The following is a 25,370-nucleotide window of genomic DNA, read 5'->3' as shown; positions in this document are numbered from 1 at the left end:
TAATGTCTTAACATATCATGTTCTATAATATTTGCTCCCAATCATATATGAACATACTCCAAAGACCCCAAGAGCTCTGGATAAGCACCATGCAAAGAAATTGACAAAAATGAATGTTGAAATATAAGGAACAGTTTAATGCAAAGGATTTAATCCAGAGTTGTCTGCATATTGCCCCATATGTAACCACACTCCCTATTTAATGATGGTGCTTTTGATCAATATAAATTAAGTTTTCTGGACAAGTTTTGTATCTTCCATGCATGTTTGAAATGATAGTATTTGAGAAGTGTGTGAATCACCAATCGAGGACAGTTATATACACGTGATACTCACTACCAGTATATGCCAATCTGATTTAGGTGCTTTCATATTAACACCATCTATAATGAAGATATAATGTTAAATTTGTGCCACAGCGCTCATTTTTACTCCATCACTGATGCTATGTTCTTTGACTTGTGTGCAGCTTACTTTCATATTACATGTATTAATTTGTTTGAAAATTATGAATAAATAATTGTTACTTGAAAAAGTAAAGGTAGGGTTTACCTAAAAATTTACATAATTTACAAGTTTCCTTTGGGAAAATTACTTTCAATTTGCACTAATATTGATTTGTGCCATTACATCAGGAATGCATCGTTGCATATTTTGAGTGCCACCTGTAACTGAAAACCATATATCAGCCTTGGTTACTAAGGCATTTGACACATTCTAAAAGGCATGATTGATGTCATCATGATTAGGTCTAAATAAGACTTGGTCTGATATCACAAGTTTGCATTTCGAAGTTCAAAAAATTCACTGCCAAATTTTTTAACAAGAGTACCATGAATGGCACAGTATATGCCCATCCAATGTTTAATAGTTTTCTGTGATGATTTTTTTTTTTACAGAAGCCTTTTTTTATCTTTGAGTTAGTGACTGTGAACATTGACTATTTGATCCCAAAATCAATATGCTTCTTCTGTATTGTAAGTGTAAGCTATCCGTAATGTTCAATCCAGAATTGTGATGAAGAAATAATCTTTCAGTTAGTGACAGGGGTCCAGAGTGACCAAGAAGTCTAATGCACTCTCCGTTACGGATCACTGCCATCTCACCTCTGTCTGCATGGGTTTGAGTCTCGGATTTGGCTAATGTGAGAAAGCTTGCCAGTAGCTTCTCATGGGGCAGTGGTTCTTTCCCGGGTTTTCCGGGGTTCTTCCTCCACCATTAATACTGGCCGCCATGTATAGCCTATCATGTGCTGAAAAATGGCATTAAACCCTACAACAACAACAACACCAGTTAGTGACCTTTTGACCTAAAAATCTGTTGGCTTCATACTTACCCTAAGTACATGCCATCCACAACATATGGTCTGTGGATGTGTGGAAACTTCTGATCCTTTGTCAGTGACCTTAGCCATAGATTGAAATCAGTAGGGTTCAAAGTGCAAGTCATCCACAAAAGTCTGAAAACCAGAGATGGTGAAGAACTAGTGATATTGTATGGAAACCATTTTCTTTTTTTAGCCAGTGACCTTGATGTTTGATCTTTGACCCCAATATCAATAATGTTTTCATTACCCCAAGTGCAAGCCGGCCACAGAGTTCAATCCTTCTGTGTGATGTAGAATAATATTGTGCAGAAATCACGTCTTCTTTCATTCGGTGACCATAACCATTTACCCCGAAACCTATAGGTTTCTTTCTTACCCAAAGAGCAAGCTTAGTAACTGTAGATTGTATTGAACTCAAATTACTGAACAGAAACCATTTTTCTGCCACAGTGACCTTGCCTTTTGAGCTTTTTCAACAGGATTCTTCTTCATCACATGAGCATGTCATCCTCAGAGTTTGGTACCTATTTGTAGTCAAATGGAGTTACTGTGCAGAAACATTGATTGACAATATTACATAATGCACTTGGTTTTGATGTGGGTGAATAAAAATAAAGCAGTTTCAATCTAGAAAGTAAATTACACAATTTATTAAATACTTCTATAGACCCCAATCCACTGGCACAACGTAGAACCCCAGACCAGAGTCAAGCCTGTTCCTAATTTTGTATACATTAATTATGAGCAAATACTACTGGCAAATGAGCAATAACAATCAAGCTATATTTCAGGTTCATAAGTCCGATTTCATTTTCTACTTTCAGATTGCCAGAGGCCAAGACCTGGATCTGTGCAGCTAATACATCATTGACATTTAACTGCAGCGCTTCTGAAGTAGAGCCCTCTAATAACTGGAAATGACCTTTACCTGTAAACATCAAATACATCGTGTGAATGACAATTCCAAATAGGGCTACTACTCTAATTCAAGTGCAAAAAGTAAATTTTTTATCTTCTGCATCTGGATTTACTTCCCCTGAAAATTTGCTAACAGATGTCTGGATTAAAGTGTGCAATTTATCAATGCAGTTTGCTACCATGCCAATTTGTGAAACACATCAAGTCCTGTTAAGAATGTTAAATAATTAATTTGTTTACATGCAGAAGCAATAAGGATCAATTCCTATTTTATGCATGGCAAAACCTGAAAATAATTACCTGGGTTTAGCCATGTGTGATAGTCATACCTGCAATACAACAGATTCAGCTGTTAAGTCTAACAATGCTGAATAAGTAATTCTCAATTCCATTTTGGGGATTTATCTCATTCTAGAGAAATTTTGAACTTTGGTTGGCTAAAAGAGTTTAAAATAAGCATCATATTTACATGTTGGAATTACCAAGACAACATGAAAAGTATGCTATAATTCAAATCTACCTTATGTAAACAAGGCCCACTTGTCAAGTTTTTACTACTTTGAAGGGTGCACCTAAATGTGTCATGTCTTTTATTTTGCCTAGTCTTCAATCCTTGCTTAGAGTAGTCAGTCTAGTAGTGATGACCATTCCTTTAATCGATTTCACTCTAGCAATGAGACACCAACCCAACATCCCTGCTGCCCTGAGGAATGGTATGGTCCAAATCTTATTTAATCCTTCATCAATCAATGCAAGACTGTATGAGGACACCAATCGAACAGTCTATTTCAACTGCACTGTGATTCAACCCACCACAGAGAGCAGTAGTGACAACAGTTCTCAGCAGAGGCAAATTCCAATTGACAGTAAATATGGAATTAACAAAACCTACACCATTCATATTGTGTCAGACAGTGAAAGGACCATCAGATTTGTTCTTCCATCAGATATGGCCAATGCTGACCCACGAGATCTGGAGTTTCCAGGACCATATCTACGGAAAGAAATTACTCTTCCAATCCAATTAAACACCATTCATAATTTCACTATTCAAGCGATGTACATTGGGTATGCAACAATGTCAGTTACAGTATATGACACCGATAGTCTTACCCTGGCACGAGCAAATCTTGCTGCAGCTATTGGAAGAGCTGAATATCGTGTAATGGTGACATCTAGACAAAAGTTAGCAGATTTTATATTTGACTGCTCAGCAGCTGCTGTGGCAATTTTGATAAGCTTTGGCATTGGATGTGTGACTGATACAGAGAATTTAAAGCGTCAACTAAAATATCCAGTATCACTGGTGATTGGCTTTTGTTGTCAATTTCTGCTAATGCCTGTGGTAAGTAGCAACTTGCATTATTAAATATTTCTCTGCAGTTCTCTCCAAATAGGAATGGTTATTCAGTATTCCCTCTGTTGTTGCATATAATTAGTCTAGACCTCATTACTAGTTCTCCTGTTAATTGATCAGCCAGATCAATATCTGCCATTCCATGACTCAACATTAAAATGAATTTGAGTCAGCCTTGACTTCCAGTGCACATGCCTTGATATTTGTAAAATATATTCGGCCACTTCAATGAAATTGTAAATCTTTCACAGGAAAAGTAATAATTAAAAAACAAATCCAGTATCCTTACAAACAAGAGCCATTTGACAATGGAGATCGTGGTATACAAACTAGTTCCTGATCCCCACCTTTAAACATATATAATTGCCACCGACTGTCAGCAGGTGATGGCCTTCATTGACCATCAGTAGGTGAAAACATTTGCCAGGGACAGAATAAATAGTTTTATTCACAGGTCCCAGGCAAATGGCTCTACAAAAAAATCACTTGCTATGCCTCAAATTTCACTTGCCCCTTAGGACCATAATTCTTGACTGATATTCAGACATAGTGTAATTGCTGAAAATGATTTGCAAACATCTGACTCATATTTTTTATGTTCATTTGCTATGCAGATTTCAGCACTTGAGAATGTGTGTAATTCCTTAAACAATTCTCATTATACTGCTGATACTGGTCACAAGATTGAACATCTATTCTCGTTCTGCTGTAGCAGAGCTCATAACTAACATCTCCAAAAATTTCACTTTCTGTTCATGTGTGGAAACCATATAGTTCGGCTCTTATGATCTCTAAACTCCTTGTAGGGCAGCAGACAGATTTGTGGGCCCTAGGAAATATTCTCCAGTAGACCCTTATAAATTTTACACTGTGACAGTGGTGGGGCTCCTGACTCCTTAAATTTGTCTTTAGCTTTACCTTCATATCAGTTTACTATTGTTTGTGTGTTCATCATGATCTGTCAGGTCAAGTATTTTGAAGACTTGAGGTAGTTCCTTTTCTGAATGCAGGCAAAAATCTCTGCATGTCAAAACAGAATGATGTCAGAAAGCCATGGGTCTTTTTAAAATTTCAATCAGTAAAAACAATACTTATGTCACAATTCCAGGAAACACCCTTTCTGTATATCAATAGCATCTCTTGCAATAATTGGCTTAAACTGAAATGTAATTATCTGTTCTTTTTGTGTGATTAACAGTACAGTGGATGCTTTTTTAAGTTGCTAAACTCTTAGCTTACAATCTGATTGTTAAATGATCACATTGGTACCACGCAAAACATGTGTATATTTAACCAGGGATGCATTACCTTGTAAATGTGAGCATGGGGCAGTTCATTATTATTCATGAATGACAAGTGAGCACTAATTATAGGTAACCAATGAAAAAAAGAGAACAGAACTACAGTGTAGTATTGTTCCCATTTATAAGTCATCTACTTTGCTTTGTGCACATTGTTTATAGCTGTCAATAAAAGTAAGCAAACAATCTTCATCAGGGTGAGGGAGCTACAAAAAGAGCTCCAGAGAGGTCTGAATGTTAACAATTTAGCAGTCTCCTTCTAGAAATTCAACAAGGAAATACCACATTCGATTATCACACTCTAGGATGTGTTAGGCAAACAAGATATGATTTAAAACTTCTTTTGGACAATCCCCACAGGCAGCTCACTTTGAATATGGGAGGGGCACAATCTAGATTCCAATGGGTGCCAGGCATAAGGCTAGACAATGATGCACCTTTCTGCATGTTGTAGGAAGAGACTAACAGAGGCAGGATACATTGTGGCTCAGTGGTTAACATGCCAGACATGTAACCAAAAGGGTGTAGGTTCAAATTCTACCATTGGATTAGCCTGAATCAACTAATGTGGTAAGGGGCATACACAGGGGTACATATTAATAATTTACTAGTCTTTCAACAGCTTGAAAATAGACAGGCCCTGGGTGTTAGCATATCAGATTTTTTTTCAGCACTGAATGTCATTGTTTGTCAGGCTTCAGGTGATAAAAATGTAACTCAGTTAATTTTCTCAGGCATACCAAAACAATCAAACACCATAGCAAAGGAACATTATAACATAGTCTTTGGAATACATATTAGGAATTTTGCTGGGGAATTTAAAACTTATAACAGAGGAAAGGTATCTAAGAACATAATAAACGATCATTACTCTGTGTGAGTGTGGTGATCTTGATAGTTTTAAATTTATGACCAAGGACATGTTTTTTGGGTTGTGCCTAATAAGCTCAATGTAAGTTGCATGTTTAAATTTTCATTTTCGTGCCCATTAAGTTGACTGTTAGGCGGGGTATACTTTCTCTGTTATGATCCAGTAACTACATGTACATTCCTGTTGAGTTAGGAAAAGTTTGATTTAACATTTTATGGCTCAGCAACACAAGTAGGTTATTTAGTGCCAAGGTGATTGGAGTAAGTGCCTTGCCCAAAGACACTCCATGGTAAAGACCAAGACTGATCTGGCGGTAGGATCTGAAGCTACACCCTTTCAATTTTGCGACCAGCATACTAACCACTGAGCCACTGCAGCTCCTAGGAAAATATTGCAGCATATAGCCCAAAGGTCCCTATCTGAAACACATGGAATCTGATCTTCCAGTACTTTATGCAACCGCAGTGTAGATCAGAGTCTATGCTGTGCACAGATGGAGGAACATAATACATTAGACACACATGATTCTGAAGTGCAGACCAAGTTTTGATTTTCAGGCCATCAAACATGACATTTCAAGTGTAAAGTACTTTGTGATTGACTCCAGCTCAAACTCAGTTTCAGAAGTTTTATGATTTCCAAGACAGACTGTGTAGTTGATTCCAGCATTATTGATTTGGCTGCTATGGTGAATATGGGAACTGAGGACAGCAACACAGTGGTTGTGTCCTTGACCACTAGTTAGATAAAGGAAAACATGTTTACAACTTCAGTATCATCAAATGACACTACTTCAAATTTTATCCAAAAAAAGATCGCTAAAAGCATTGTCTCAGAACATTTTGAAAATGCACAAATAAACAGGAGATACTGATTTGATATAAACTAACGAATGCAACCTTTTTGTTCTTATTTTGACTTGTGGAGGTGGGGATCCTCGGCTAGCTTTGCCAAAAGAAACAAGTCTCTTGAATGGCCAGTGATGATCCATGTATTGACCTTGAAAACCTGATGTTACTTAACAGAAAATAATTAATTTCCTCCAAATTATATCCTTTTCAAAGTTGGAATCAGTTGGAATCCAGATCATAAAATTATCCTAAAATTCCCAGAAAACGATAATGCAATTTTTGTCCTACAGTGTAAAATCTGAACAGAACTTTGTACAAGACACCCCAAATATAATCAACTGTGTGATAACTTAATTATTCATCACTATTCATCCCTGCAGAGCTGCAATTACGAGACACTATCTGGAAAAAAATTATCTACTTGATCGCACACACAGGCCATGATGCTGCATTGTATCATCATATAAACTTAGACAAAAGAAAACTGTTGAAATATTTTTTACTGAATACTTATCGCAAAATATTGATCTCCTTGGATAAGAATTGATCATAACTCTGTATTATTTGCATGAACATGTCATTCAGAATGTAAAACATGCTCATATTTATTTGATGAATAATGTTTTCTTTATATATTACACATTTTATATCTTCATGTGCATACATCTTTGAAGATTCTTTGGAATTCTGAATTTGAATAAAAACTTGAAGACTTTCAGTGTAAATTTTCTGCATTCTTTCTAAACAGAACAATTAAATTGAAAAATTTCTTCTTGCCGGTTCTTGTAATATTCCTTCATAAAAATTGAAGTACATTGATTTACTCAACTCTTCCCTCTTTGCAATATTTGGATACATGTGGAAACAAAATCTGATTTTAGCAACACAGAAAAATAAATTACAAGGAATATGCTGTTACTATCCGTGGGTCCTTGCCGATAATAAAACTAAAAGTCTTTAGAAAAAAAAACAATTTCAGAGATGGTTGACTAAAATACCCAACAAATTAGTACAGAGAAGCAGCAGTGGTTCAATGGTAAGCATACCAGACTTGTGACAAAAAGGGTGAGGGTTCAAATCCTGCTTATGCCACTGTGGTGTGTTCCTGGCAATTTTTTGCTTCAACTGTATTGGTAAGGTATTACCTTTCATGTGTTGATGCACCATTAAACAGCAAAAACCAACCTCATATTCATAGTGAAGTTCTGAAAATCAAACCACATACAAAGTAGAAGTCCTTTAATATCATGATATCGTAGCTCCATTTTCATCTTCTAGTCAAAAGGTTCATGAAAAATGTTTTCCTATGTATGTCCATAATAGAAGTAAATGCAGGTTTTGTGCAATCATGAATCTGTCCCATCCCATCTTATTTTTTGCATTAATGAAACTACCTTTTATTGTAATCCTACTTGTAGCTTGCCTTTGGTATTGCCATGATTCTTCCACTGGAGAAGAATGTACGATTTGGTCTGTTGTGTGTAGCCTGTGTGCCAGGAGGCGGCCTCGGACACGTTGCAGTCATTATCAGTGGTGCCGACCTCCCCCTCAGTCTGACCATGAACCTTATTAGTATTGTCACCATGCTAGGTAAGTTACTATGTTCATTGCATTGATAAGAGGGAAATGATATAAATATTAAGTTAAAAAACTTTGTGGATGACTTGCACTTGGCTTAAAAACAAACTCTATAAATGTTATGGTTAACAGCTCAGAGGTTAATGTCTGAAATAAAACAAATGTTTACTGAAAAATCTAACGTTCTCTACCATCAACTAAATTTCTGGATGACTCGCACTTTTTTTTTGTTGTGTGTATGTGTGTGTGTGTGTTCAAGACCTAGGAGAAGGGGTGTTTGATATACCGGTAGTTTGCTTTTGTCAGACCCTGTGTTACAAAGATAACAAATTGAACAGCTATTTGTTGGTTAACAAGCCAAGTCTAACTAGCTGTTCCTATTGCTGTGTCAGTACTAAATTATCATTACCCAGTTCCCACTGGGTTATTTACATTAGCAGCATAAATTTTGCATGATACATCTTTCTGTTGTGTCACTGCTAATTGCCACATAAAATCTGCATCATTGTTTCATCCAACTTTTTAGTCCCACATAATCTCAAAGCAAGGCTTATAATGAACTCTGGCAGCTGCTTAATTAATAAGGATAATACTATTTCTGTATTGGATGCAGTTAATTAATACCAATCTGGAATAAGATGCCAAAAGGAAAAAAAACTTGATAAATCCTAGCAAAAAGGAATGGAGCTAGCTCTATGTTTTGCTTAACATCAAATTCTGCTTTGCATTTTGTCAATTCATTCACAATGACCCATCACTGAATTTTTGCATATATAAAATTTAATGAGTGAACATTTCATCACCATTTTTTGTCATCAGATTTTCAACAACAGTATAAATGCGGAAGAAATGGTCTGGAACTTTGTCTTTCTCTGTCAGAACTGGACTAACTCTAATTTCACTTCTTCAACAATGGCTTTTTTGTCGTCTTGGCTGGTTGGGCTCAGGAATTGCTGTCACTGTATTTACAATTGTAAGAATGAATTTAGAGTTGGAGTAGAAATGTGCTTGTCAATGAGGGAACATCTCAGCACAATTAGACAGCTGCACAAGTTTCAGTCTGATTGCAGAAATGTTAGTGGATTTCATTGCTTTAATCTTCATTTATCAGATTAATAATCACTCTGTAGAGCAGTTGTTAAAAACTAAGCAAACTTAAATTATTGTAAACCATGTCTCTACCTGTATGTACCATACCCACCATCCTCTCTAAATGAACAGATGTTTATACTATACGTATATGAAGTGATGGAAAGTGAAAAACTGAGCAAGTTCTGTCCAACTAATACAGACGACAACTAGTGCTGGATGCATCACAAAGGGCTCTGGTCACTACTGTTCACCTTGCAGGGTCTTAAAGAGTGATACCTGCACTGGGAAACCAAAAGTTAGGAGGAAAAGAACATTCAGACACCAAAACCTCTTTAAATTATGATATGGAATAATTAAGTTCATTCAAGATCATAAGTCAGGAAGACAATCAACTTTTGAAAATAAGGTCATGAATTACTATCAATCAAACTGATTTCAAGTCTTGTCAATATAAAGGTGCTAAATATAACTAAAATCCAGGAATCTGATTCCTTAGTAAAGTTATGCTACAAAAAATAAAGCAAGATGGTTGGGAAATAAGGATAAAACACCTCTAACTCTTTACATGATGAAGAAAAATATATTTAAAGGTCTTTAAATAACAAGCTGCTTACCAAATCTGGTTAAAATCCAACCGAGCTGTCGATGGACATGCAACATAATCACTCAATGGTTCATCACAGTAGTGCACAAATAACGTAAAATCAGAGGAAGCATCTAAAGTCAGGCAAACTATAAAAAGATGTACACTAATAAAAGTGGCAAAGAGAGAAGCTTACTGTATTTTCTCGTGCAATTGGTGAAAAAGCTGCATTGTAGAACATGAGGCCAAAGAAAAAATGTGTGTTTCTGGTTGCACTGGTTTTAAAATTAGGGTAAGCAGTTTTCTTAACATTATGCATATTTTAATGATTTTTTTTTTATACCATGGGTGGATAAAAAGTGCTAGGGTTGGCAGTGAGAAACAGGAATGGCTGACCAACCAGAAACTTATTTTGTTTGGCCTGATCTTTTGTTGTTGTACAAATGCACCAGACATCACATTCCATGCTATTTGCTCTATTCATAATCTCAAGTGAAATGGGAAGGCAGTGATTTTACTGGCACATTATGCGACAACAGATTTGGGTCCATGCTGTTTATATTACACTTGGCTAATTATGGTCATCAACTTGCATTTCTGAAGACACACACAAGGCTGATGAAAATGACCATGTTTTGCAAGGACAAATGGAGCTTTCATGGGTTATATTAATTTAGGACTATGTTATATCAGAATGGGAATGAGAACTGATGGAAGTGATCATTTTATTCAAAAACATTTCAAATAATATTTGGTCCAAGATGAGCTCAATCAGGTTCACCATTCATGTTTGGATATGTTGTTGTTTTTGGGTTTAAAGCCATTTTTCAGCACGAGATAGGCTATACATGGCGGCCAGTATAATTGGTGGAGAAAGAACCCTGGAAAACCCCTGGAAGAACCACCGACCCACGAGAAGCTACTGGCAGGCTTTCTCACGTACCAACGTGTTTGGGTATGACTTGCAAAGAATGGTTGCTAGTTCAAATTATGCCCTGGCCAATCAAGGTTGGCTGCCATGGTGTTTCTCAGCATATGGTGCTTTACTCACTACCTCAGTATTAACTGGTCTTTCATGTGCAAACGCTCCGGTTGCCTAGTGGTTACAGCGTCAGCATCGTATGTGGAAGATCGTGGGTTCAATCCCCGGTCGAGTCATATCAAAGACTTACAAAAATGGTACTAACAGCTGCCTCACTTGGTGCTCAGCATTAAGAGGTTAGTGTTAGGGCTACATTAAAAATCCAAATCACATACACACACTCTTTCATGTGCTGATTTGCCATTAAACAAATCATTCATTGCTAGGCAAAAGGTCTATGATAATTTTCCCAGGAAAGTTCCATGATAATTTTCCCAAGGACTACAGTCCACAGACATGTCTGCTTTCAAATTCGTTATACTTTAACAAGTTAGCATTCAGGTTTAAATATGGATAGAAAAAAATTAGAAACGTAGTATCTTAGGTCTCCTTAACAATCTGTAATTAGGAAAATAATCCACTGTCCATACTTAATTTATTTCAACTTGTTATAAAAATCATTGTGGTGTCATGTACTAAAACAAAATGAAAACAAAACAGTTCACAAGTCTACAAGTACCTTATTGACCTGACAGAAGCCTTCAATGTGTTACCTTGGAAAGTAAGGAAATTGCTCCACTTCCTGAAAACAACACATATCAAGAGAGCTTATGATATTGGTTTATGTAAAAACTTTGTTCTACAGTATTCCTTTATTACAGTGTTGCTCATGAGAGACATAAAAATTAAGGTATTTTATATACAATGCTACAAATAAATTATTAAATGGGATTCATGAAAATATCTGCCTCGTAAATGGAGGCCATCTTACTTTGAGGTACATCATAATGAGGGGATGCTGTTCCTGTTCACTCAGTAAACAGCACAGACTTTGATCTATTATGCAGCATATCTGGGTTTGTGATGCTCATAGTTTAGAATTGTATATGGGTGTATATTGTGGTAGATCTTCGCTTTGCTACATTTGTCAAAAGTCGGAGGATCGTTTATCGATTACCTCCTGTAATGTGAATGAAATACGCATTTACATGGGAAAACTATAATTTAAGTAGCCTTCCTACAGTGGTGTAATAAATGTAAACCATAAAAACACCTGACAATGAACACACACACACACCAATACTAATACTATTGCTTGTATGATATCCAATTTCTCAGGCCTCGATGTCCTGTGGAGGAAAAAGAACTTAAATTTTGCTTATCAGATAGACACTGAAGAACAAAAAATTTATGAAATTCACATACATTTTTATTACTGCTTTGATTTTTCAAAAGAAACAACAATAGTTAGTGGAACCACAGAAAGAAAACTATTCTTTATTTCATTAGTCCATTATTATCACATTCTAAAGATGCCCTTTTCACAGACTTTGTAAAAGCTCCTAATTAGTCAGTTTTCATAATTTTGTGACATGTAAGTATTGTTTTAAAAATATTGTTTATGCAACTACCAAAAACAGGATTGTGATTACACCAGAATTTGAGACTGATCATGACTATGCTAGATGCTTATATAAATAAATTTAAAATATTACATCAGTAAGACAAGCTCTAGGACTGAGAAGAGAGTACAGTATGAAATAAATGGTACTATTGGTATAGTCTGTCATTTGTATACATGTGCTTGAAAAATGTCATGAAATAATAATAAAGTGCAAAGATTTCTTCATTTTGGAAGAATCCCTGCAGAAAAGTGTCCACCAGATTCCAGTAAATTCCTGATATTTCCGCTGGTACTACATAATTTCTGAAGATGTAATGACTACCCTGGAGATGCTTTGAAGCAATATTGATTTAGCCCTAGCTTTAGCCTTTTGTCTTGTGCTACAGTGACATCAAGCAGTTAGATAGCATCTATTCAGATGGGTTTTTTTTCAGTTCAAAATACATGCTTTCCATAGATACTGTAAAACAAGTTTGTAACAATATGTATCCTTCAATTTGTTAACTGTATTCAAACATGTTTTATTATTTGATCCTTTGCAGTTCTTTTCCTCAAAACAAGTGACAACAAAATATATTAACCAGATTTTTTCCCAAATAAATAGATTTTGTGTGATTCTTCCTATTTAATAAGTTAGAACTTATCCTTCAGTTGGCATAATTATTGTGCTGACATGATATTAAACCATAACACATGCAACATACATCATTTTATAAATAGTTTTTTCACAGAATGTGAAATCTGTGACTACATTCCTTAAAACAGTTTGTAAACATAAATTTGGTATATTGTTTCTAACGAATCACCAACAAATTAAAAGCAAACATGCATGTAAAAAAGCATATAAGCTACATGTAACAACATAGTACTTTGTTATTTATTAATGAAATTCGACTAAATAATTCCACTGGATAGATATAATTTGTTTCAATGACTTAACTTGATGCATAATAATTTAGTGAAATCTGCCTGTAAGGAAACTCAAATTACAATAACAATTCTACCCTTGCTGACAGGCTTCCTTTATATGCAAGTTATTTAAGTGAAATTAAGCTGAGCTTCATAAATAACATGTTTGTTTTACTGTTTTTGAGCAGGTGTCATTTATATGGAAGTGTCACCCATGACGGGTTTCACTAAAGTTTATGCCTTACTTGAAAATGGAAACAAAATACCAATATTAGAGTATACATTGCATTTACTTTTTACATTTTTTTAAAAACATTTCCATTTCCAAAAAAGGCACACTCTCTAGTTTGCTTAGTGGAACCTTAAACAGAAAAAGAAACTTCAATTTGAAAATGAAGACTTGGAGAAGCAATCTGGGGGCCATAACTTTTTATAAAGTATAACATGGAATGCTGGATAACTACCTGAATGTCTCATCAGTGTAAAGGTGCATTTTACCTTTGGTCAAAATGTGAAATTCCAGGCTGCAGAAAGCAAAGTTAGGAGAAGAGTGTAAGGGGGCACAACTCTTGTAAATGATAATGTGGAACACTTAAAACCATACTTCTTCATGGTTTCATCAGTGTTTAGCTGCATGTCATGTATTTGGTTTAAATGCAGCAAAAGCATAGCAAAGTTATGCTGTGGGACCCCAGTCAGAAAGAAGGAGCCATAACTCCTATAAATGATGTCATATTCTGGAAATCAAATTCACTCATGGTCTAATCAGCTTGAAGCCACAGGTCTAATATGATTTAAATCCAACAACTTAGGGTGAATTTTGTCTTGTGGAAACCATAGTCATGAGGATGTGCAATCAAGGGGCTATAATCCCATTTAAGACGCAAGCAAGTCTATGAAGAAATGTTCATTCCAAAATTGTATCAGAATATGTTACATTGGTAACAGGCAATGTCTCATGTGAAGTAAAGTGTCAAGGGCCATAAAAATGGAACTAATGAGACCAAGCTCATAAAAGGCACATCCAGGGCTACAAGACAAAGTACATGCATATCACATCAGAAAATGTTGAATGGTTTGTGAACTATTCTAGCTTCAAAGATTAACCAAAGTGAAGATTTAAAAAGAAGCTAACTATATCAAAATTCAACCTAAAAAGATTAATGTTGTAAAAGACTCTAAAGTCTTAATAAGCGATTAAACCACCGTTTGGCCTCCAATTATATGTAAGGCTTGCAGAGCTACCGGGTATTACAAGTCTGAATGGACAAACAGATGGACAGAAAAGGGCGATTATTAAAGAATTCACACATCTCAAAGTGGAATCCTAATACAATTTTAATCTAAAACTTTTCATTTCCTATTGAGGAATTACTTTATTTTTTGTGAGCAATAATGAATACAGATATATTGTACCAAATCCATAAGACATAATTGTTTTACTGATTTTAAGAGTTGACAAAATGGAAAACATACTCCCTGATGTAGTTGTAAATGTGACAAAATACTTGTACAGATATTGATTCTGACAGTAATAGACAGTGACCACAAAACTCAGACCTGTAAGTCTTCTGAAAACTGCCAGCTTTGACAAGGCTTAATAAGGCTGTAGTGCTTTTTATGGATTATCATTGGAGAAGCAGCATGCCCAACAGTTATTGATATTTCCACCATTCCATCCCTGTAATAATACATTACATGGGTTTGTGGTTGACTCAAAGTGATTGGTTGTTGTTGTTGTAGGGTTTAACGCCACTTTTCAGCACACGATAGGCTATACATGGCAGCCAGCATTAATGGTGGAGGAAGAACCCGGGAAATCCCCAGAAAGAACCACCGACCCTCGAGAAGCTACTGGCAAGCTTTCTCACATACCCACACTGGCCGTACCCAAAGTGATAAAGTTCTAAAAGTTTTGAAGTAAAAGACCTTTTCAGTCATAATTTTTAAAAGACAGACTTTCACATGATCTCATTATAAATCCATAAAGATTAATACATGCAGAAAGCCTATATGGTTGTGTTTAGATTTCAACAAACTAACTCTCCAGTTCATTAAAATTCTGGCCCTCCACAGCTAATAATTTAGCTGATGTGTTATTGTTGATTAATGATGCTGCTTGCTCCCTGGTTCCTTCCTGACCTTGGCTACCATTTTCAATCTTCTGCAGAGTTGTTGACATTAGAAATGTTTGAACATTCTAGGTTTCAGAAACCTTTTGATGAAAATGAAATTGCTATCTAAAATGGTGTAGGAAGATTTGCACATATTGACAGTTTTTTCATTTATTAATTTTTTTTATTGAAAAGGGCATGGGAACAACTGTAAGAATTAAGGTTTAAAATCAGAGTTACACTGACTTACAACAATAATACAAAATGCAACAAAGAGGAAAGAACAATATGTAGATGCATGTGCTAATGAAGTGATTGATTTATGTTGATCATATTCTTTGGTGCATTACAAAAGACTAAAAAAATAAATGTATTTTTGTGACCAAAATAATTATTTCTGCACAAAGATGTGAAATTCTGATTTGTGTTTCATTGCAAGTGGCTCAGGGGTTAGTGTGCAACATTAAAGACCAGACAAGTGCAGGTTTGAATCCTGTCTGGACAAACCAAAGTGCATCTCTCTGCAAGGACCTTGGCATGATATAATCTGTGACGTGCTGATGTATTATTAAATACTAACAATCAGTTGGAGAGTCTACTGTGACTGAAAAACACTAGACCTTGCTGACTAAAGTCAGCGTAGGTAGGGAGTTGGACTATCACTTTTTTGCACAGACAGTTTATTAATGTCAATCATTTTTGGTCTCTTAATCCTTCTCAAGCTCGCCCCCCCCCCCTTACTGCCATTTTCCAACAACATGAGGAAATGGGTATTGACGTTTGCTGCCAGTAATTGATCTGATGATTCCCAAGCTGATATGGATTTGAAAACATTGTAATTCGCCTAGGTTTCCTGTCAGATAACTAACTTCCGAATGAAACAGGATCCATTAAACACAAAATTCAAGTCATAGCCAAGTTTCAAAGTTAGTTTGTCAGTTGGTTGGTTTAGGATAGGTCAGTAAATAAGCAGCACCTATTTTATTCTTCCTAAACTTACTATCTCACAAAATCGAAAAAAAAATACAAATTCAGTTTTTGTGCCATATAATGGAACTCAGTTGGACAATTTTCCCATTTTTCTGTTAGTTTTTGCCCTAAATGCTTAATCTAACCAATGGTTTTTAGATAAACTGAAATGATGAACAAGCTTGCCTATTGTCTGTAGAGTTTTTATACTAAAATGGTATGAGAGAGATATAGCATTTTTATTTCTCTAGTATTGTTACTTTGATCACAGGTTATTACTGACTTCACTAGAAACCACTCTCAGCATTATTGATTTTTGGCAATATCTAACATTATATGTTCATTTTTTACCATTGTCAGAAGTGACTAAAAGATTTTCCCTCAAATACACTGATATGCTCTCACAATTGAAACATTAATTAAAATTCATGGCAGGGAATAAATAAATCAATGTTTTATAATGATCTGCACTTGCTGGTTCGATTCTTGATGAAGAAACATAAGTTTGGTTTTCTCTATATAGAAAATAAATGCAGGGAGACCTCTTAAAAAAAAAAAATTTAAACTGAGCTACTAAACAAGACCAAGATATTTCAGGGATTCAATTTGCATCCAATACATGTACCATGTTTGATTTGGTACTTAAACTGTGAGCTGTGAGCTTATTTTTATTTTATTTCAGAAGGCTTCTTATCATAATAGGTGTATGCCAACAACATCAAAACTATGTTCCAATCATGTTTATTTACATTATTTGGATGAGTTGGCTTCCTATGACTGAGCGCTTTACTTTGAGGATGCATTCTCTTCCCCACCATTCTGCACTGTGCTGAACAAAACACACAAGATCCATTATGTGTCTGCTTTAACCCTCAAAGTTGGCATCTAGGAAGTCAAAGTTTTCAAACAATACTGCCATGTCTTAGCAGCCAGTTTCCTCATTTTAGAGTAAAGACATGTACAAGGGAATTTTTGTGAGTTCTGACCAGAGAGGTGTGTGCACTTGTCATGACATGCATGTATATTAGGTAATTATCAAATACAGTCTATGGTCTTGTGATTAAAAAGAAAAACAGATCAAAGCAACTAACTAAGCATATCATTTGCACTTGGTACATAAATAAACATGATAGGTTCAGTTCTTTTGCAATCAAAAATTAATAATCTATTACTGTCTGCCCAAGACCCTACATAAAGAAAAATCTTCAAAGGAGGTGGCACTCTACTGGCTGATTAACATTCCCTATGGAATCCCAAACAAAACTGTTTCTTTTTAACTGCCAAGTGTTGAAACCATCTCCAATACGTACTCTTCAGATCTTAAGTTACCTGTGTGGAAGTGAAAATATGAGTATGGTTTATGTTGACTGGATGGTGATGGTCAGTACATATGATACATAGTGATTGGGCTGGAACCATTCAAATTAGGTTGGGTAACTAGCTATACATGGGGGGGGGGGGAGATCTAGAGCATCAAAATTTGTATAAACCGCATTCCTTTAAAAAGATTTTCTCTGGTGGTATGGCATGATAATACAAATAAAGTAATGATGTCAGTTACATTTAATCGTAATCAGTTTAGATGTTTAAAGCTACACACTTAGATCCTTCAAGTATTGTAATGGCTCTCTGTATCTTATTCTAATTAAACAAAATTTATAGCATTTAGTTTCCATCTATTATTTTTATATTTTTGTTCTGAAAGCTGCAGTATATACCCACAAATCGAGTAAAACTGCAAACAACAAAGATCCTGATCTGCTGTAGCATAATGCACCTGCAGATCAAGATCCATCCTGTTTGTCTTACTGATTACCCTTACAAACTGCACAGATCCAGATCTGCTGGCACATTATGTGATGGCAGATCTGGGTCTGTGCAGTTTGCAGTTGGACTTCTCTTATAACTGAGTGTATATTGTAATATCATTTCTTTCTTTTTTTCCAGGTACAGCCCCACTGTGGATATTTGTGCTAGGACAGTACTTTCAGCAGACAGTTGGATCAAAAATAATTCCAATCTACAACTTTGAAATCTGGCTTGCTTCTACATTTTTTTCATACACTGCAGGACTCGTCATCAATAGATTCAAGCCCTGTGTTGCTGATGCCATTTTAACATGGCTAATAAAACCATTCCTTCTTTTATCTACCATTCTATATGTCACCCTAGGAGTTTATATTAATATGTATGTTTTTGAAGTTATAGAACAATATACAGTTGTCGCTGCAATCTTATTACCTCTTTGTGGTTTCTTAGTGGGAACTGTGCTGTCAATAATATTTCGGCAAAAAACAAGCTTCTGCAAAACAGTTGCCATAGAAACATCAAGCCTGAATTGCTTAATTGTTCTGGCTGCATTACGATTTTCCCTCAATCAGCCAGATGCAGACCTTGCTTCAGTGATTCCCATTTGGGTTATGTTTACCATTCCTGGAATTTATGTTCTATTAGCAATTCTACGAGTTCTAAAGAGATCAATAGATGGCATATTGGAAAACAGAAAACAAAAGGAGTATCGGCAGTACAGTATTGCCTCTGGTATAATCAACCAAGCCAATATGGCTGCTTTGTCTGCACCTCTTTTTGTGTCAGAGACATATAATACAGATGACGAGCAAGCATCAGTCAGCGAAAAGATCACAGTCTTATAGCAGTGCAGTTGTACATCGAGCATTTAGATAAATCAGAATAAACACAATATTACTGTTAAAATGAACTGTAAACAATATGGTCATAATTCCCAGAAAAAATGTGATATTTTTCCAGATCTGTGTGCTCTTGTCAGAGTTGGTTCTCAACTGTGAAATGTATTGGACCAAATGGCCATGTACACTGTACAGTGAAATAGTCTTGATCAACACATAAAATGACATTAATTTTAAAAAATATCTCTCTTAGAAACATTATGCTGTGACCAATCAATAGCTAGACATTTATGAGGTAACTTGACTGTAAAGAGTACAGTGTTAAAAAAGTTGTAATCTATATGTAGATTTTCACATAAGAAAGTTTGAGCTTTCCCTCTGGACTACAATTTATTATCAAAGGAATTATTCTGTTGAAATCTTGTGCATTTTTAAACAACTGAAATTACTTGTTACATTTATTGTGAAGATAAATGTTTATATTAGTCTGTGTTATTGGTTACTTCAATACGACCTTCAAGTTATCATACAAAAGGGATAGGAAATGTCCCTTAACTGGTCACAACTGATGACATGCCATAGCCATCCCAACAACCAGCTGTCAGTCAAGCATTGTTTATTCAATATTGCCAACTGTCCCCTCACTGCCCACTCTCGAGCTAGCCTCTCTCTATTTGATTCATTATAAAATAATGTTATGGTGAGGGGTGCAAAGCTTGTTTGACTATAAAAATGGTCTGGTTAACTGTCCAAGGCTGTGCATATACCTTGGCATAATCAGACCTTTATTTTTGCTTGGCCTAGCCCCAATAGGGAGTTTAATGGGATTGTGTACTACTTCAGCTATAAGTGAAAGGAAAGTGATTGACCCCTACATGTCAAAGAATCAATACAGGCCAAGGCAGATAGCATTTAAATATACCCATTGGCTGTTCTTCTCACTAGCTGCTTGGAGACAGGATGAAGTGACCAATAAATGGCACAAAATCTTTCACCAGAGTAAATAAAGATGATGGCGTAGAGCATGAGGCCTGGGAAGGCCTCAGCCTAAAATAAAATATTGGCCACCTGCTTCAGATATGTAGAGCATGTAGTGCTGCAGTTAGTACATAGGTACATATCAGACTCTGGTTCAAATCTGAGACTAGATTATTCAACAAAAAGAGACACAACTCCCACTGTCTATTTGGAAGACATGTACATAATTTTTTCTCACTTAAGTTAATTTGCCTTAGGACAACCACTAGGGCTCTCACATGTCTATGACCACTGTTTGATCAAGTTTATTTTGCACCATATACTCTGTACATAGATGTTAAAAACGTTAAAATTAAAATAAAAAACGTAAAAAAAACGCATTTTTCTCTCAATAAATAAAAAGTGAAAAAAACGTTCCAGTAGCTTTTAGGCAACACAGAAATCAATATTTTACTTATTTACACGCTACATACCAGTTTTAAAGTTTCAGTGATACAAATATGAAAAAATTTCAAAAGTTTTAAACCGCAGTCCAGATAACATTTAATTTTTTTTATGTCAATGTCGTTATCACCATCTGACTGATCTGACCACTCTATGGTTTCCTCCATATAATAACCTGTATGGCCGATGATAAAAAAAAATGGAAGTACCAAATAAAAAAAAACGTAAAAAAACGCGTTTTTCAAGGTAAAATAAAAAAAAAAAAACGTTTTTATCATCTATGACTCTGTATAACCAAATAAAAGCTGCACGATATTAGCTAAAATATTCAATTCTGCATGCCCAGCACAGGCTGGTCACTTTTATAAAGATAAATACAATACCATTTACCTGTGTTCATCAAACATACTGCCTCAGACCATCTTTAATGATTGATCAACAAAAATCATGCTGATTTACCTAACTGATGTACATATTTTATTGTGCATGAGCAACATTTGTATAAATTTATTCTCCGTGGAAAATTTACCAATATTTTGTATTTAAATTTTGTAACATGCCTACAAAACAAAGAGTATGCATGTTCTCTGACCTGAATTGATACAGTACAATCAGTGATCACAATGAGTACTCCAAGTGGAGTTGAGTCTGCAAATCCTGACTTTGGTACCCATCACAACCTTGTCAACAAGAATATAACAAAAATCAATAATTTTCATTACTCACAGTAGCACAATATTTGCTGTGGACACAATGAAATTATTATGATGCCTAGCTAAGTCAATAAAACTGGAAGAACTATCAAAACATAACTACCACATGTGCCCATATTACCATACATGTCCATGTATAAAGTGCGTCCAACTGCAAACAGTGTCAGTCAAATCTGCAGGTGCAATGTTCACACTAACAGAACTTTATTTCACACCATTCCTTCTCACTGTGAAAATTTCAATCAGACAGATGACCCTGATAGACTGGCACATTATATGATAATGAATCTGGGTCTATGTTTTCAGTTTCATATTACTGCATAGGTACTGCATATACTTATTTATAAACTGGTTCATGTCAAGCATCAAAGACCTAGATCTGCCATCACATAATGTGCCAGCAGATCTGGGTCTATGAAGAGTGTTGGGAGTAATCAGGAAAACATATAACCTGATATGCCAGTGCATTATGCAATGGCTGATCTGGGTATATGCTGTTTGCACTTGGACCCAACTGATAAGTGAGTATATGTGATAAATGTAGCAAACAGATGATACTGTAATAGTCTGATACTTAATTATCTGCACCCTAACTCACAGTTATACTGATTTCATAATACAACATCATACATAAAATATCTTACATTTTTTGTCAGACCTTTCTGGAGAAATATACATTTCAACATGATGCTAATGGCAGAGATAATGAAGGCAGTAGAGTTGGCAGTATCAACACAATGTTAAACATTTTGTGCATGTCTAGGTCCAACACAGCATTCTGCAGAATCCAGAATCCTCATTAATTAACTTGCTACAATGGTAGTTAAATAAATAACATAATAAATTAATCTTTAAAATTACATCTTTTGGCACTGCAGTCTGCTCATACATCTGAAAGATCATTTTCTTTTGTTTTGAAACATTTTCATATGCCCTATATTTACTAACTGGACTATCCCTTTTATTTTCATCTCACTAAACTGATTAATATAATAACTGACACCTGCATTAAAAGCTGCACATCCCTCAGTTATTAACTGCCTCATTATACTACATGTATACCCATCCTCCAAGTCATACCCTTAGGGATGGATCAAATTTGCATGATATATAATACAACTGATACCTGTATTAAAAGCTGCACACCCCTCAGTTATTAACCGTTTCCTTATACTACATGTATACCCATCCTCCAAGTCTAACCCTTAGGGATGGATCAAATTTGCATCATATATAATACAACTGATACCTGTATTAAAAGCTGCACACTTCTCAGTTATTAACCGCCTCATTATACTACATGTATACCCATCCTCCAAGTCATACCCTTAGGGATGGATTAAATTTGCATGATATAAAATACAACTGATACCTGTATTAAAAGCTGCACACCCTGCTGTAATAAATCCCTTCATCTCCAAGTCATGCCTATTTGGGATGGATCAAATTTACATATATAATTGGTGGCCCAGAGTGGCCAAGTGGTCTAAAGCGCTCTCTGTTACGGATCACTGCCATCTCACCTCTGTCTGCATGGGTTCTTGTCTCAGATTCGGCTAATGCGAGAAAGCTTGCCAGTAGCTTCTCGTGGGTCGGTGGTTCTTTCCGGGGTTTTCCCAGGTTCTTCCTCCACCATTAATACTGGCCACCATGTATAGCCTATCGTGTGCTGAAAAATGGCGTTAAACCCTATAACAACAACAACTACATATATAACTGACACCAACATTAAAAGCAACATATCCCTGAGTTATAAATCACCTCATCCCACTATACCCATCTGCAAGCCATGCCCCTTTGGGATAATCAAATTTACATTATATATATATATATATATATATATATATATATATATATATATATATATATATATATATATATATATATATATATATATATATATATATATATTTGCATTACTACTGGTAATGTCTAAATACAACTTACATGTAAATAATATCAAGAGGTTTAAATCAGGATATGGGGAATGCTACAGATTGAACTGTGCTACAATATGCTTGAAAAGATTCATATATTATGCAGGAATTGACTGGAAGATGGTTCTATTTACTTCCCATTAACTGAGGAGATAATAAATAGTTCCATTATTGATTCCTCATAAAGCAAAAGCAGATAATCGAGATAAAAAAGACATTTTATTCCTATTATCACCAGTCATTATGAGAAAGATAAATAACTGACGAGACCCAGCTGGGCCATTATAATTAGAATTACTTCATTTCGATTCTATTCAGTGATCTTGTTTGATTTAAATGAAAAAAGGTGACATTGGGATTAACAATAAGATCACGTCTTCAGTGTCTAACAACTTTCCTTGCATAGAATGTTCATGTACTTTATACATAGCAGATATTATCATACATCCCATACCCCAATAATTGTTACATAATGTGTTCTGTTATTTTCATAAACTCATCCAAAGCAAAACTTCAAGCTGAAAACAATCATTTCTAAAACAAGCTAAACATTCACTCAGTCTTGTATGGGTTCTTTGTAATAAACTGAATGCTTATCATAGAAATAAACTTTTATTACTGGTACTTGAATGCAACTGATTTTTTGTTTATATTTGATGAGATAATATTGTTGCTTACAAAGCATATTAGTTATAAACATTTTGAAAAGTGAATGCTGACACAGAAAATGTCTTTCAAGAGGAATTACCTGGAGCAAAGATATTTTACTGATTTGGCTAGGGTAGATTATATGTGTAATTTAAATTCTCGCTATGATACTAAATTCATGACTGTTTTATACACCTGCAGTGGTTTTAAAAAGGTCAGCTCAGTCGCCCTGGATGCTGTCTGCTGCTCTGGGTACAGAACAGAGCGACCATTCGTAGGGCTGCCTATGTGCCGGTCTCTGACTACAACTCCTTGTGGTTATCTCCACCCACTGTGTCGCCAATCGCTCAACGCCATAGGACTTTGGTAGGTGCAGGTAAGGAACGATGAATGTGATGATGAGGATGAATGATAGGTGCACAACATAACCTGTGCGTGAAGGAGATTAAAGTGAAACAGCCTTTGCACAGAGACAGCCTCACTCTCTCAGCCTTGGTAGTTGGAACTCATTGGTATGAAGATTCGTCACGGCTGAGGACTACTTCAGCTGCATGGATGGCCATGATGTCTTAAGTGCCTTGTCATACACCGCGCTCTCCACATAGCATTTGCAGATTTGCTTTTGTGGCAATTGGATCACTCAGTTGATCTCTTCTGCCCAGTCTGTCAAAGCTGGTTTTGCATGCAAGGATGAGCAAGCTCCTAAGTCGCTGAGAGTTTGAGGCCCATCGGCTACCCTCAACCTGGGTAGCCCGTGATGTGGCTGCTGCACATGCTACAGCTGCTTGGAGCCACAGGTGAGAGCTGAGCGCCTGGTGGGGACGAAAGATGGATGAGCTACTCCCAAAGGAGCAAGACGTGCCCCCCACCACCAGAGCACCCCGAACAGTTGTCCTCATGGCTCTCTTGTATGGCTGTGAAACATGGACTGCCTACCGAAGGCATATCAGTCAGCTGGAACAACTCCACCAGCGCTCCCTGAGATCCATCAGGGAGATCAAGTGGCAGGACCGAATTACCAACCAGGAAGTCCTTGGCAGAGCCAACACAACAAGTATCAAAGCTAAACTAATCCAGTCCCAGCTTCGTTGGACTGACATGTCATCCATATGGATTAAAACAGAATCCCAAAGCAGCTTTCTTTGGCGAGCTAGCCCAGGGCAATCCAAACCAAAGCCGCCTCGCACAAGGTACAAAGACAACCCCAAGACGCACATCAAATGGACAGACCTTCAACCCCACCAGCTCAACCTTGCTGCCTCAGACAGAAGCCACTGGCGAGCCCTGACCAAACAAACCTGTTCCACCTTTGAGGTAGACTGCAGCCAGCGTCTTGCTGCAGCTTGTGAGTGACGTGACAGCTGTATCCCAGCCACCCCCAACCACCAGTGTCCCATGCCCCACCTGCAACCGCCTGTGTGCATTGGACTCCAGAGCTACATGCACATCCACTGTTGATGAAATCACACAACTTGTCTTCCTTGGCTCGAGAGACTACTGAGAAGAAGACTGGTCTAAAAAGGGAGGTAACTCCAGCTTTACTGAAAGAACTTGTGAATACCACATATGAACTTGATTTATACTAAAAGTCTGTCATCAATATATAAAAAATTGAGGTCTGAATGGTAGTTGGGAGGAGGAGATTG

General features: G+C 36.1%; 2 protein-coding genes across 7 annotated transcripts in view; one reads left to right on the top strand and one right to left on the bottom strand.

Annotated features, from left to right (window-relative positions):
• Nucleotides 1–19,492, top strand: part of LOC149806436 (sodium-dependent organic anion transporter-like) — a 45,018-nt gene extending 25,526 nt beyond the window's left edge. For all 4 annotated transcript variants that reach the window (XM_089953264.1, XM_089953237.1, XM_089953255.1 and 1 more), the window contains exons 2-4: nucleotides 2,152–3,590; nucleotides 8,044–8,215; nucleotides 18,304–19,492. In XM_089953264.1, the coding sequence (XP_089809390.1) occupies nucleotides 2,829–3,590; nucleotides 8,044–8,215; nucleotides 18,304–19,010 (1,641 nt within the window). In that variant the 5' untranslated portion in view covers nucleotides 2,152–2,828 and the 3' untranslated portion in view covers nucleotides 19,011–19,492. The remainder of the gene's footprint in view (nucleotides 1–2,151; nucleotides 3,591–8,043; nucleotides 8,216–18,303) is intronic.
• LOC149806435 (trafficking protein particle complex subunit 13-like) overlaps nucleotides 1–25,370 on the bottom strand; it is a 173,431-nt gene that overhangs the window by 131,623 nt on the left and 16,438 nt on the right. Inside the window, exon 1 of one of the 3 annotated variants that reach the window (XM_089953278.1) lies at nucleotides 9,910–9,970. The exons of 1 other annotated variant lie outside the window; for it this stretch is intronic. In XM_089953278.1, the coding sequence (XP_089809404.1) occupies nucleotides 9,910–9,955 (46 nt within the window). In that variant the 5' untranslated portion in view covers nucleotides 9,956–9,970. Of the gene's footprint in view, nucleotides 1–1,336; nucleotides 1,447–9,909; nucleotides 9,971–25,370 lie in introns of those variants that run through there. One more of the 3 variants, XM_089953295.1, reaches the window with a different exon arrangement.

Source organism: Sinohyriopsis cumingii, chromosome 1, assembly GCF_028554795.1.
Source record: "Sinohyriopsis cumingii isolate HCF-2022 chromosome 1, ASM2855479v2, whole genome shotgun sequence".
Taxonomy (NCBI): Eukaryota; Metazoa; Mollusca; class Bivalvia; order Unionida; family Unionidae; genus Sinohyriopsis; species Sinohyriopsis cumingii.
The sequence above is the reverse complement of the archived record's forward strand: the minus strand, read 5'-3'. Positions and strand labels throughout refer to the sequence as shown.